Below are 14,476 nucleotides of genomic sequence, written 5' to 3'. Positions count from 1 at the left end.
GATTTTCACCATACATATTAGTTTTTGTTCTGCAGTTTTCCACTGTACCCTAGAGCTCTTACCTACCAGAACCTACAGTTTTCCTAAATCCTGCAATTTGGCATGTTTCTGTCACTCAGAGAACTAACCAGAAGTTTTACAAAATCACTTTTCAGAGTAAAGCGATACATTTAATCAGTTTTCCCAGGAAGGTTCCACTGACCTTTGGGTTGCTGTATTCCCCAACACAGCTATTCTTCCCCTTCTCTGTGACCATAGATGTGAGAGAAGAACTTCCCACAGGAAAAGGGTGGGAGAGAGCAGCCAGATGTGGAAGACTTAAACAGCCCTTTTGCCCTTGGAAAAGAAGGAGTATAAATATATACTGACACATTTTTAAGATTAGCTCTGCCTAGTGTGGTGGGAAGAAAGTTGTCTGAATCATTCAGTCCCAGTTATACCACTAGGGAAACCATAATGTCAGCACACTCTGCTCCATTCCGCATGACAACAGCATTCATTAATTACTTTAATATTCCCCATGGAAAATGACGTTTACAACTGTGGCTTTTGATTGCCTGCAGAGATGCTATAGATTCTATGACTAGGTACACTGTGTATGTCTTTGCTCATCTGGGTTTGCATCTGTATACCTTATATATAAGTATACCTTATACATATATGTACTCTGAAACTGATGAAAAGAACATGTTTGAAGCTATTTTTTGAGGAGACAAATCTAAATTTTTAAGTGATAAGAACACAATGTATTTTGGGTATTACACATAACTTCTCTTCCTATTTTATACCATTTGATCTTTCAAAGTTGTTTCTTCAAAGAAAAATATCACCTAGATAACTTTGTACAATTGCCACTGGATTTTGCTTTTGACATTTTGGTTCGTTTTCTCTTCTGAATGATGAATGGCAGGCACCAACAAAATGGTTGAATCATTCCACTCCTGTGGTTACTCTTTGTCAGTAAGAGATTACATGATCTTTGGAAATGTGCAAAGAGAAGTCTAGTCAAAGAGTTGCCAGCTGACACAGGAAGATGGCCCTCACCAAATGCTGGCTTGTGATGTATATATACTGTACTGCGATCTGCAGTATAGAAACTCCCAAAAGAAAGTTTTTATCTTGGCAAATTGAAGGCTGATGGGAAGTATGATTGCAACATATATTTCAAAGGCTAAGTTTCAGGGAGAGAGAGAGGAATTGTTTAGATTGGCAAAAGTTGTTGGCATAAGAAGCCCATTAATACGTATTTGCTGGGACTTATGAGTCAGTACCTAATTCTTTGTAGGAGTGGTACAGAAGGGGGAAATAAAGTAACCAATCTTAAATGAAGCTAGTTCATAGAATAGTTAGGATTGGAAAGGACCTCAAGATCATCTAGTTCCAACACCCATGCCATGGGCAGGGACACCTCACACTAAACTATATCACCCAAGGCTTCATCCAACCTGGTCTTGAACACTGCCAGGGATGGAGCATTCACTACCTCCCTGGGCAACCCATTCCAGTACCTCACCACCCTAACAGGAAAGAATTTCTTCCTTATATCCAGTCTAAACCTCTGCTGTTTAAGTTTCAATCCGTTACCCCTTGTCCTATCACGACAGTCCCTAATGAATAGTCTCTCCCCAGCATCCCTGTAGGCCCCCTTCAGATACTGGAAGGCTGCTATGAGGTCTCCATGCAGCCTTCTCTTCTCCAAGCTGAACAGCCCCAACTTTCTCAGCCTGTCTTCATATGGGAGGTGCTCCAGTCCCCTGATCATCCTCATGGCCCTCCTCTGGACTTGTTCTAACAGTACCATGTCCTTTTTATGTTGAGGACACCAGAACTGCACACAATACTCCAAGTGAGGTCTCACAAGAACAGAGTACAGGGGCAGGATCACCTCCTTGGTCCTGCTGGTCACTCTCCTTTTGATGCAGCCCAGAATACGGTTGGCTTTCTGGGCTGTGAGTGCACACTGCTGGCTCATGTTCATTTTCTCATTGACTAACACCCCCAAGTTCTTCTCTGCAGGACTACCATGAATTTTCTTTTTGCCCAACCTGTAGCTGTGCCTGGGATTGCTCCAACCCAGGTGTAGGACCTTGCACTTGGCGTGGTTAAACTTCATGAGGTTGGCATCAGCCCACCTCACAAGTGTGTCAAGGTCCCTCTGAATTCATGAAGATCAAATAATGCAGTAGTTCACAGTAAATGAGTACTAACAGGATGACCCAGAAAGTCCCTTTCAGTCCTTTGTCTTTCTGAAAGGGTGAATATATTTTTAATTACTCAAGTAGTTTGAAGAGCACTGACTGTGTTTGTAACAGTGCCTGGGAAAAATTTGGCCTGAACACAAGGATTTAGAAACAATTAGTATTTTTATTTTTATGTATGCTTTTCATAACAACGAACACACATGGGTTGTATTTATTTCCCAATAGAAGAAGTGCAAGAAAAAGGGATTGTGTTAGCACTACCCAAAGAAGCGAGACATCCAACACAGAACTAAACTAGTAATAACAGCATTTGGATTCATAGCTCAGCTCTGAATGCTATATAAGACATAGAACTTAGCACCCTTGCAAGTGAACATTAGACACTGGCTACACTGGTCTAAAAGCAGTTCTTTGCAGTGTAATTTGATTCATCACTGCTCACTGTCAGAACTAAGATAGAGCATGACTTATTAATCCTGGTATGAAGACCTTCCAGTTGAAAGCTTTGTGGTATCCTGATTGCTTAAAAAATAGTAAATTTCTGGGGCTATATATATATTAAATGAGCTTGTCCAACAAAATGTAGATACCTTGCCAAGAAAAGAAAACACCAAAACCCAGAGCATCTAAGAAAGAGAAAGTTATCTTGAATCCCAGTATTTCCTTGCATGATTCTGCAAAATGTTGCTGAACTTTCCCTCTTGCAAAATGCAACAGAAAGATTAAGACTTAAAATAATTCAATTAAATATAAACATTTTCTGAGATCATAGAGATTGCAATACAGAAGCTATGTTTGTACACTTGGAGATTTAGAGAAACTGTTCTCTGAAATTTATTTTCCATTTAACAATATGCTATGAACACTACAGGCAGACATTTCTGAAGTCCAACACAGGTGAAACAACAAAGCAGGCATCCTTTCCCTGAACACCAGTCCACAAAAGTACTTCTGCCTTGTCAATTAGGCATTTTGCTTTGCTCTTTCTTCCTCACTTTCCCGCTGCCCATCAGATACAGTCAGAGGCAGTGGAGCTAGCTCCACCTCAGACTTACTGTGGGATTGCTGGGAGGAAATTTCTGTAGCAGAGCACTCCTTGAGAGTGGAGAAACATATATTGCCAAGTGCTAGTCTCTTCCCCTCTGAAACAATCCCAACATTTTCCCAGAGCATTCTGTTCTCAGGAAACCATGGAGATGCCCTCATTCCTCATGAGAACCACCAAACAGTATGCTAAAAAACTTAAGTTCTGCCTATCAGAAAGCAACCATGATAGTTCAGGATCTGGTCCTTATCTTCACTGTGCTGATCATTCTCAGCAAGAAAGATGTCTTTTAGACACAGAAGATTGACCTGGGAACTAGAAAAAAAAACTCACATAGTTGCTCAGTTGTGTTAGGAAAGGGCTGAAGATTTTGTTGACAGGAAAATAGCTTTGTACTTTCTGGGTATGTCAGACTCACCAACAGGTTCTGATTCAGTTTGAACAATACGAAGGCAGGTCAGCAACCACAGCAGGTATCCTGGGGCAGCTTGTCAAACATGTTCACAGCACAAGAAGCTGTGATACCTTATCTGCAGTAAGGAAGACACTACATCAGAGGGTTTATCACCTGATCTTTATGCGAGGATACAAGATGACAACTCTGGCCCATCTGGGATGTCTTCAACTTTGAGAGGCTATCACAGCAGCTGGATCATTAACCTCCTCCTCAGTCACCATCTCTGCACCATCAGGAAGGACAGAAAGGGGAAGAATATCTCAGCATGAATACCTCAAGCAGCTTCCAGGACTAGTTCTTCTATATACGTCATGTTGACACAGGAGAGCAGGACTCTTCAGTGATAGTTTCCTGTGCTTTATAGAGTACTGTCAGGTTGGTATTGTGGCAACCATGGACATTTATACTCATGCTGATAATTTCCTAATGAAAAATGGTTCCTATAGGCATGCTTTTACACCCAGTCATGTGCTTCCCTCTGCCAAAGTGACACTGCACCTTGGGTTTATGGAAAATAGCTTTCATAGATAGAAAATAACCCACACCAGTTAGAACTGGAAGGAATTACATGTGTTCTGCTTATGAGTAAATCCATGATGGAGTAGCATTTGCAAAACCTCTCCTTCTTTGCATCTCTGTTTTCACTAATATTTCCTGATCACACTGCAGGCTTCATTCAGGGATATAAGGACATATACTCTGCTTAGGCCTGCTCTTGCCCGAAGATTCAGCTGTGGACAGCCGCTTTGGAAGGCAAGTCTGAGGTTGATAGCGATAGATAAAGCACAACAGGCAGGTATAGTTTTGCTGGCATTGGACTACCAGTAGTAGGAAGATTGAAACTCTAAAGCATTGTGCTTACATAAGCTAGTGATGTCTAATGTGCACAAGGCAGATGGCTGGTGAGCATCGAGACAGAGACGTCTGCCCTCTGTGGGCACCAAGGGCGTGGAATAGCTGTTGAGCCAGTTTACTTGAGATTTGTACAGATGTAGGTTAGCAGTAGAGATGTAAGATGGCAAATACAACTTGCTCAGTAAGTTCATGTTGCGGCATTCAGCAAAAATACAGTGTAGGCATATGTTTTGTGTGTTGACTATAATCATTAAGTTAGTTAACTATTAACCTCAGAGTGGACAGTTATGTACAACCATATCTGTAGTGATCTTCTGTTAATGATACATTTCATCTCACACATGGATTTTCTAGAGATTGCATCCTTTCCACTCAGATGAGAACCTTTCAACCATGATAATTCATGGACCCTAACTGTGACCATTGAGCAAAAATTTGTTGGAACAATACCCTGGACATTCCGCTCTGGGAACAGATTATAACAAACACGATCTTCTCATGCATAACCCATGAAAATAATTGACAGAGACAAAGAACATAAATCTAATACTACACATGGTGAGAAACTTTCAGGAGTTAGAGAAAAGGCCTTTCCTGAGCCTCAGAGCTTTCAGCCCAGAAATGCCAGAAGAGGTTCAAACTTCTTCAGAGTCCACCCCAAAATTTAATTTTTTCCCCAACCCCAAAAAGCAGTAGTGGAACCTGAAACATAATGACCAGGTGGAAGTTAAACAAAGTGAATTCAAATATGAAACTGAAGAAGTTCTGGAAAAGCACATGTGAATTCAATCATAACAATCTTTCAGACTGAACGCTGAAGTTTCCATAACCCTTGCTTAATCAGCTATTTAGCAAAACCTAAATTGCTTGTCAGTAGTTTAGAGATTATCACATAATCTGAACCTCCTTTTCATAGAAGGTTAGCAAGTGGGAGACTTCACTGTCAGCTTTCACAGTGTCAGCTTATCTCCTTAATACTATGGTAGATAAGAGGCCAAGGCAATCATTTGAAATTCAGGAGGATTTCAAGAGGCGTTAGTCAGTCAAAACTGATTCTGGCCACTTACAGTAATGGCTTGTCAGTAAGACAGTAAGAATCACATCAGTTTCAGGTGTTCTGTGTAGACATTCAAAGAACTGTGTTTTGCTTTAGCACCTTAATTAATATTTTTTTAATTAAAAAAAAAAGGCCTAAGCCTAATCTGAAGGTTTTTTAAGTTCAGAGAGAAACAAATTCTAAAAATATAGTATTATAAAAATATGCTTTCATGTGGTGTGAAAAGTTTTTATTCTGTATTTTTAGAAACAAATGCCATTTCTCTGTTTCCCTACATATAACTTTGGGGCTTCTGTAAATTTTGGAAAGTAATCAAAAATAATTTACTGTCATCATGACCTCATGCATAAATCTCATAACTGAAAAGGCCACATTTGCTTCACTGACTTATAATCATCATAGGTCAAGGAGGACTTTCAGGATAAACTTTAGTATTTTAAACATAGCTTTAGCTAATTCCTATACAAAGACCATGGGATACATTTCCCCTGTTATTAACTTATTTTTTTCTTCTCTGTTCTTTTTTACCTAAACCCAAATATACTTATGTCCATTTTTTTTTGCTCATGTTGGGAAAAATGCTCTAGGCAGACCATTAATACAATCCCATAAGTTAAGAAATATTTCTTTGTAAAAATGTTGGAAGCTGCCTTACTATCAGGATTTTATTTTTCATTGAACAATACTGCTTCGGACTATACACAGTTGTGGTTTATTTGAACTCAGTAGTCTCATTTCCTTCTAAATCGTGGTTGAGCCCATGACTGTACATTTCAAGGCAAGGGTTGAGAAGATAAAGTATTATTTTAAAAAGTATATATTTTTAATATCAATTAAGGGAATGCTTCCTGACTGCAATTCTGGATAATATATTGTAAAGGTACTCAGACTATCACAGATACTGTAATTTGGAGAATCCCTACATGACTCTCTAGGATCTGGCACAGCTGCCTAACACTTCTTCTCAAAGAGAATTCAGTTACTTGCCTTCACTCATGGCTGATACCTGACTCTGTAGTAAAGCCACTTGCAAAATACCCATTCATAAAAATTATCATTTTGAAGTGGAAGAAACACATTTTTCTATTAGTTTAATGAAAAATAATATCTTTAAAAATTAATAAATCAGCTTTATTCCAACTTTCTATCCATAGTTGAAGATTTAACTTAGAAGCAAACCTGGTCAAATGTATTCAAGCATAGCTAATCTATGGAGGGAGGTGAGGGCCTCTCTTCCAACTTCTCTATTCCCAGTATAGTAATTGATTACAGCAGTGTCCTGCTGAGAAGCCAAGATTAATAAATTGCTTTCCACTGAGCTGTCTAACTGGCAAAAGAGAGTACGTAGAAATATCTCTCTATATTGATTTGCATAATGAGGTAAATCCCTAAGCAATATTTGCACTACTTCAGGAGTCTAGGAGCTTTGAATCATCTTGTGGAAAAGTCTGTTTCCCTACTGGTTATATTGAGAATCACATCTTTCCATCTCAATTTCCCCCCTACAATCCCTGCTCTAACAACTGACCCATTCCTTTAACTGCTACACATTCCTTTAACTGCTATATGATATATGCCAGCTTGAGTATATCACAGCTGACGTCCCAACACCACACTCTACAGTTGTTTGTCCTGACATGCTTTGTTATGAAAAATACAATATTTTCAGAGTAGCTAGATTAACTATTCTAATCTTGTTGAAATGCTCTCATTTAACAGTGATCACCAGAACCTTACTAGTTTCCTCACCTGGGGGAATCCTCATATAAGTAACTGGGCATACACCTTGAATGATACTAAAACTTCATCTGTTTTATTTCCCTACTATGCCTTTCATGCCAGTTATACATCTGGCCTGATACATATCATGAGATATATCATATGTCATGTATATCTCATATATATCATATCAGTTCATCTATCTGCAGAATAGGATCAAAACCATTCACATCTCCAGAGATCTGCTGGTATTCTTTCCAGCATAAATTTGGTTTTATAAAAATGCAACACTGTTTTGTAACAAGGCAAAATCAAAGATTGCTTGATTGCTTTGAGTCCTTCTTGAAGGAAGTGTGAAATGGTCAAACCTAGTAACAGTTAGCTGAGTTAAACAATAAAGTGAAAGCTACTCCTTGTGTTCTTTACCTTGTCACATGCAGCTCCTGCTTCATTAACTGGGCGAGAAGTTTGTGTGTCCAAGTGCATTTGCCATGAGAAGCTTGCATGTTCCCTGAAAAAGTTCAAAAGTTATGAAACAAATCTAAACACACTGTTTCTAAATAGATGGTACTAGTAGTGCTGGACATATACACTGTCAAGACATTTATGAATTGCACCTTTTGCTCTTTGGAGGCTATCAGTAGTGCAATAGGTAACAGGCAAACAGGAGTTTTGATGCTACAGTGGATGAATGCCTGCCATAATTCATGAGTGAGCAAAATTACCCCTCCTCACTAACCCCCAGCCCAACTCTTCTGCTTTTGTTTTCTTATTTCCCCTTTTACTCTGTAACTTGGCTCCCTGTCACCACTCACTTTCACCTGGTCCCCTTGCCTCTGTATCACACAGGAAGCTAGTTCATCACACAAAAATAACTGAAGCTAGACAGCTAAAACAAAGCTAATAGTGCAGCAAATTCACTTGGCTTACAGGCACTAAAGCCAGATAAATACCAAGGCAGAGCATAGGCAGAGGGAGCTGCAGAGCTGGAAGCAGAAGCAAGTATTTAAAACAAGCTAGTGGTCTGCCTTGCTGCACTGGCAGCAGTTAGCTCAGCTCAGCCATGCTGTGAGCCTGTTACAGATCCATACCTTAGCGTAGGGCATGGGCATCTCTTCTCTGGGATCTTGGCAACAAAGAAAGCTCATCTGGAAAGAAGCTGCAGCACTGCAAAGCTACAGTGCCTGTTAAGGCCACGTGCTCTTAATGCGGTTTTGTGTTGGAAAGAGGGGGGCTAAAAATCTTCAAAAGGCTTCTTGTTTCTTCAGCAACATCCTTGTACTGTCAGTCTTCCTAGGATTCTCTTACATATTGGAAGTGAAGCATGTGCTCTCAGGTTTTACTGGATGAGACTGAAAGCTGACTCCACTGCTTATGGATACAGAAAATCCACTGGTATCATTCTAGCCCTCAGTGACTTGCCTTCTTCATGTGACATTAATCAAGAACTTTATTGGCAGTTGCAGCAGAGAGGTCAAAACCCATGCAGGCATGGCAATTTGATTTTCCTGCCCCTAGAACTTAGTTGAGTCAGAGCAGTAGGCTGTAGATTGTTATTTTGTGTTGCTGCCCTCACTGTACTTCTACTGTGCACAGAGCATTTCATTTCCAGGATTGTTGAAACAGCAGTTTCCATGAGTGTGAAATGCAAATGAAAAATGTTAGAGAATGTTCAGAAGGTTGTGCTTACTGCAGCTTTCCATGACAATTGCAGTAGGCATAACTTTTATCTAAACCCATGTTCTGTTTGTTTCTGTGCTTGCCCATTAGTTATTTTACCAGTCCAAGACAAGCCAAAACCTCTGGCGTGATGTTGAGCAACTGACTGCTACATAAACAGTCTCCTCTGAGCAATGTCTTCGTTTTGCAATTACTGATGAATGTGAAGCAGAGATAAAGTGCATTCTCACTTAACTCTGAAAGTCTTCTTGCCGTCAGCAGTAGGATTTGAACTTGGCTGTAATGAATCACAAGATGTACCAGAGAAAAAGTAAACATCTCTGGGGACTGAAAGGATAACAGTGCATTCTTCCAACTTACACACTGGCTGTAGCAAATGCCAAAAGATGATAATGTATGCAATGAATCACATCAGCCATAACTGCAAAGGAAATGTATTTCATGGCTGGTTAATTCTTACTTGATTCTGATAACTAGAGAGCAAAATACACCAATGATCAAAAGTCTTGTGAAGTCCACACTTGACTATGGTTCCTATGCAATTTTCAATCAGAAAATGGTATTTCCAACCCTCATTTCAGATCTGAGTGAACAGAATAAAATGGCATGATTAAAAACTCCAAGAAGAGAAGAGTTTTCATCCAGTTGATGGTGTCTCAGATTATGGTTATTCCAGCCACTCCTGCTCAGTAACAGCAGTTATTCTATGAGAAAAAGGAGGTCAGAAATGGACCAAAACAGGGAAGGAAGGAAGGAGAATGGTCACATCTGGGGATGACTTATAGTCCTGTCCCGACAGTGCAGCTGCTGTCTTGTCTGACCAAACATCTCACTGACACTGAACGATCTAGCCATTCCTTAGCAAGAAAGTGGCAGGATTGGAGAAACATTGGCAGGGCTGGAGACAGTGTGATTATACCCATTGACCCCTTTCCTTGGGGTAAAATGCATTCATATTTTTTTGTAAACGCATGTTATTTTCGGCCCATATTTTATCTTTCACAAAACAAATTCATCTTGCTTTGTTGTCTGCAGGCAAGAGAGGTTATGTAGGGAGATTCTCACTCCGGCCATGGCCTTTGCGTGGTTGGACAGGTTTCCACATCTGTGTCCATCCCTTTGTGAGGCTAGTTCCTATTTGTGAAAAATTACTGGAATACAAGGTTCAATACAGAATACCTGGGCATTTGACAAGCTTCAAAGGTTGTGGTTTATCTGAAATAATACATTAGCACCTCTAGCAATTTGCACGTTGGCATATACACTGAAAAGTTTCTTTGTGCTCAGAATATGATAGTGATTGAAAGACTATTAGCAATACCTGTTCTCCATCTTTGCACAGGTAAGCTAGGGAAAACAGCTCTGTAGCATTTCTTTATGCTCCAAGAGGTAACACCTCTCTTGGACCAGGCAAGGCAAAAGATGGGACAAGAATTTCAGGCGTAAGATTGAAAATTGCATGTCATGAAAAACCTCCCCTTGTGCAAATCTGAGGATGCAGCAAAATCGTGAATTACAGAACAACAGACAAGCAGAGCTGGAGACAAACAAAATTCAGTGCTTCAGTTTCAGTAAGTGCAGCTTTTGTCTTTGAGATACTGTACATGCTGGACCAGAGAACAAGAAAAATAATGGGGGGAGGCGATGTCAGACAGAGCTCCATTTTGTGTTTCTGGTCTTATCTTTCCTGAAGGGAAGGCCGGAGCGGTGTAATTTTAGGCGAGACAGCAAACGGCTGTAGAGCCACCTTCAGGCTGTGCCCTTCAGGGGTACCCCGCAGGTCCCCGCGGGTGCGGCCGGGCCGGGGCCAGGGCTGGACCGGAGCGGATGAGGAGCATCCCCGCCGGCGGGGCACCATGGCAGCTGCCGGGTAGGTGGAGCCAGCCGCTGACCTGCCAGCATCGGAGCGCGCTGTCTGCTTTGAATAAATCCTCTCTTTTTCCTTCCTACCTGCGCCGGATAACGCGAGGAGAAATAAAAGATAAATATACTATTAAAAATAGTTATATATTTTTTTAAAAGCAGGGCTGGCAGGAGAAAAGAGGAGAGAGGCCGGGTGCGTGCGGCTGCCTCCCCGCAGGCTGCGGGAGGTGCATGAGGAGCTCAGCTGGGGGCCGCCGCCATGGAGCACATCCGGATGCCCAAGGTGGGTCCCGGCGGGAGGGCGAGCGGGCGGCGGGGCCGGGAGAGGCCGCCTGGGCCCCGGCAGCACTCTGACAGCACCCCACCATCTCTCTGCTCGGCTGCTGCTTCTGACGGAAGGAGGCTTTGGCCGGAGCCTGTGGCTCTGCAGGCTTTGTAGCTGATGTAGAGCTTTATTCAGCAGGTTTCCTGTGAAATCCGTACAAATACTCGTTGTTTTGTTATGTGGCCTGAAGATTTGTCGTGTTTTTCCTGAGTTTTATTCTATCCTTCCTCTTAATACTGATGGTGTCCATGAGTTGTAGGTATCCAAAATGAGGTCTGTTGTCTGCTTCTTAGATGCCTTTCATTTACCCCAGTATTCCAGACCTGGTGATGTCTTTGTGTTTGTATAGCAACATTTGGGCACCATGAGGCCTGTCTTTGTTAACAGAATTGCCATCGTGTCCTGAAAAAGGAGGTACTATTTTGACACATAAATATCACAGGTTAAAAATAATAATCCCACATGAACGAGTATGTTAATTTGAAGTGGGAGGAGAATATTTTTTCACATATATTTATGTATTTATTAACCCAATCCACTGATTAAGATTATTTGTGTTTGATTTGTGGGTATTTGTCTTTTATCAATATTTAGTATGATGACTTGATTTTGAGATGAGGGCCTTTTCTTTATCTACATTTTGGGGCCTCAGGTGTTGAGCTGCAAATATATTAAAAAGGTAGGCAGTTATAACAACTACCTTTCCTCATATCTCATTTAATGATCTATTTTCTGCCTATGTGGGAGGGAAGAATCTCAGAATAGCAAGAATGTATCCTACTGCAGGTAGGAAATCATCAGTGAAAGTTATCTCACAGATGCTCCTGACCTTTAGCTGAAGAATGATGAAAGCACAAATGAGGAAAATAGTGAAAATAAATGAATAAGTGTAGAAAAAATCCTAAAAATAAATGGTCATATTTGCAGTGAATGGAAGGGCCAGGCAAGCCCAGGCAATGGAAACTTCTCTGTTAGCTTTTCTACAAGCAAGTCCTTAAAATGCTACTATGCATATGCAAAACCCATTTCTGTACCCAACAGCTGTAAGCAGGCACTATACTGATGACTCAAGACACTGGAAATCTTACTCAGTGGAAGGTCATTCTGCAGTATTGGTTCCTAGCATTCCCTTACATTACAGCTATGCCAAAAGTTATCTTTCCAATATATAAAAGCAGTTTAGAAGGCATTCTTTAAAGGTTCAAGTGATACAAAAATCCTTTAATATTTCCTACATAAATGTAGAAAATACAGGACACTCAACATGAGTCAGTATTGAAATACCTCATTTCTCCAATTACTCCTAAGTACACTGACAAGTCAGTCTATATACAGTTACCTAGCAGAGCTGGTATCTTTGCTTTGTTTGCTCAAAAAATCTCAGCTTAAATAAGGCACCAGAACAGTGTTGGGTTTTTTTGGGGGAGGGTTTTTTTTACTGATTTTTTAAATTATTTTTTAGAATTTGGAGTGTAATGCTAAATGGTTTCCAGTGCCAGTAATGTAAAAGTGAGGGAAAGCTATGTGAATATAGGGGTATTATCACTGTATCATGTAGTCATTTCTGGTGTCACATTTCCTGACTCCATCCAATTTTGTCCTGAGAGACATCTGACAAGCAACTGCTCTACTCTGTAAAGGTATTAATCTCAGATAATGACACTTTCCTTGATTAGAAAACCCAGCAAAATGGGAAATCAAGATAAATACATACTTAAAAAATTAATAAACTTAATAATATCTGAAGATTGAATTCCTGTCCCAAGTAAAAGTTTTTCCTTCAGAAGGCAGCAAAAAAGTCTATATTACATGACATCCATCAGGACTTGGCAATTGTTTTTATTTTAATTGAAATATAAATATAGTGAGTGATGGATCATAAATGTTAAAATAAATCTGATAAAATAACTATCATTAAAAAGGCAGGAAGAAATTCCACACCAGCTGGACAAGTAGTTCATTTAGATCACTACTCTGTGTCTGACAGTGACAGAAGGAGAGCAATATAAACCTGGCCATGTTCTGTACCCTCACAGTTGTATTAGTGTCCAACCTTTACTAGTTCTATTAGTGTCCTTTTATGGACCTCTCTGTGTGAGTTTACCAAAGCTGCTGACAACCGTCTGCCTCTGCAGTCTGCATGGAAACAAGTTAGAGAAGATTGTGGCTACAAAAGAAATACTTTCTCTAGCTATTAAAATGTTCTTAATAGTTTTATTCAATATTCCCTGCTTCTAGCTTCAAGGGTTTGATGAATAACAGTTCCATGTTTGCCTTCACTGTAAATCTTGATCACAACCCACCAGATTCTGATAATTTTGGAGAAATGTCAACAGTGACCCTAAGACCTCTTTCCTGTGTGATAACTATTAATTCTCTGTCCATGGTGGTGTAGATATGGTTTAGGTTGTTTTTCCTATAGGCACACTGTTTTGTGTCTCTCTATGTTGAAGCTTTTCTGTGGCTCTTTTTGCCCACACAAGGCAAGGCTCTTCTGACATTTTTGTGCCACAGATGAAGCATTTTACTTTTTAAGACAGCTTATGATCACCCACAGAACCGAAGATTTCATTGTATATTCTTTACTTCTGGTCATTGAAAAAGTTGAATAAAACCAGTCCTAGCACCGGACTTTGTAGGACTTAACTGTTGACCCTTCTCCAACCTGAAAAGAGACCACTGAGCCCTAGTCTTTGCTTCCTGTCCTTTAGTTAGTTTCATTTGTAAATGGACCTTTCCTCCAGTACCATGGCAATTCAGTTTCTCTAATAACCTTTGATTATCAAAAGTATTTTTGAACTCTAAATAGATTGTGTTCTCTGGGCCACCTTTACCCATGTGCTTTGTGGCAGCTTCACAGGATTTCAGCAGGATTTCATACTGCAAAAGCCATTCTAGTTCTTTCCCAGCAGACTATGTGCATCCATCTGAAAGAACAATTCTGTTCTTTCACATGCTGTTGCCATAACTACATAATTTTGCTAACGATAGTTAAGTCTAGTCTAATAATAACGTCTAGTCTTTCACCAAAAGACATGATGCCTTTAAGTCTAGTTCTGAAGAATTCGACTGCTGTGTCTCCTTAGCAAGTAAAAGCAGCAGAAATAAAAGCCTGGTCTCTTGACAGTTGTCTGTTAGATGAAACTGCTTCTCTCTGTTATTTTTGAAATGGTATTCCCTAGACCTTCTGGACCTTCCCTGGACTCTCTGGATAGCCAAGTCCCTAACACACTATTTATTGTACTGAATGCTATTGTCATGTCATTATACTATG

General features: G+C 40.2%; 1 protein-coding gene and 1 long non-coding RNA gene across 2 annotated transcripts in view; one reads left to right on the top strand and one right to left on the bottom strand.

Annotated features, from left to right (window-relative positions):
- Positions 1-2,426: 2,426 nt before the first annotated feature.
- LOC115946518 (uncharacterized) lies at positions 2,427-8,487 on the bottom strand. Its single transcript, XR_004080573.2, has 3 exons — positions 8,426-8,487; positions 7,761-7,845; positions 2,427-3,926 (listed from the first exon to the last, which is right to left on the bottom strand). It is a non-coding gene; the product is annotated as an uncharacterized lncRNA (long non-coding RNA).
- A 2,572-nt stretch (positions 8,488-11,059) lies between these two features.
- The window catches only part of MTMR7 (myotubularin related protein 7), a 41,195-nt gene continuing 37,778 nt past the window's right edge, over positions 11,060-14,476 (top strand). Inside the window, exon 1 of the mRNA XM_005149151.3 lies at positions 11,060-11,160. Within this exon, the coding sequence (XP_005149208.2) occupies positions 11,137-11,160 (24 nt within the window). The 5' untranslated portion in view covers positions 11,060-11,136. The remainder of the gene's footprint in view (positions 11,161-14,476) is intronic.

Source organism: Melopsittacus undulatus, chromosome 7, assembly GCF_012275295.1.
Source record: "Melopsittacus undulatus isolate bMelUnd1 chromosome 7, bMelUnd1.mat.Z, whole genome shotgun sequence".
Taxonomy (NCBI): Eukaryota; Metazoa; Chordata; class Aves; order Psittaciformes; family Psittaculidae; genus Melopsittacus; species Melopsittacus undulatus.
This window is presented reverse-complemented; position numbering and strand designations above follow the sequence as displayed.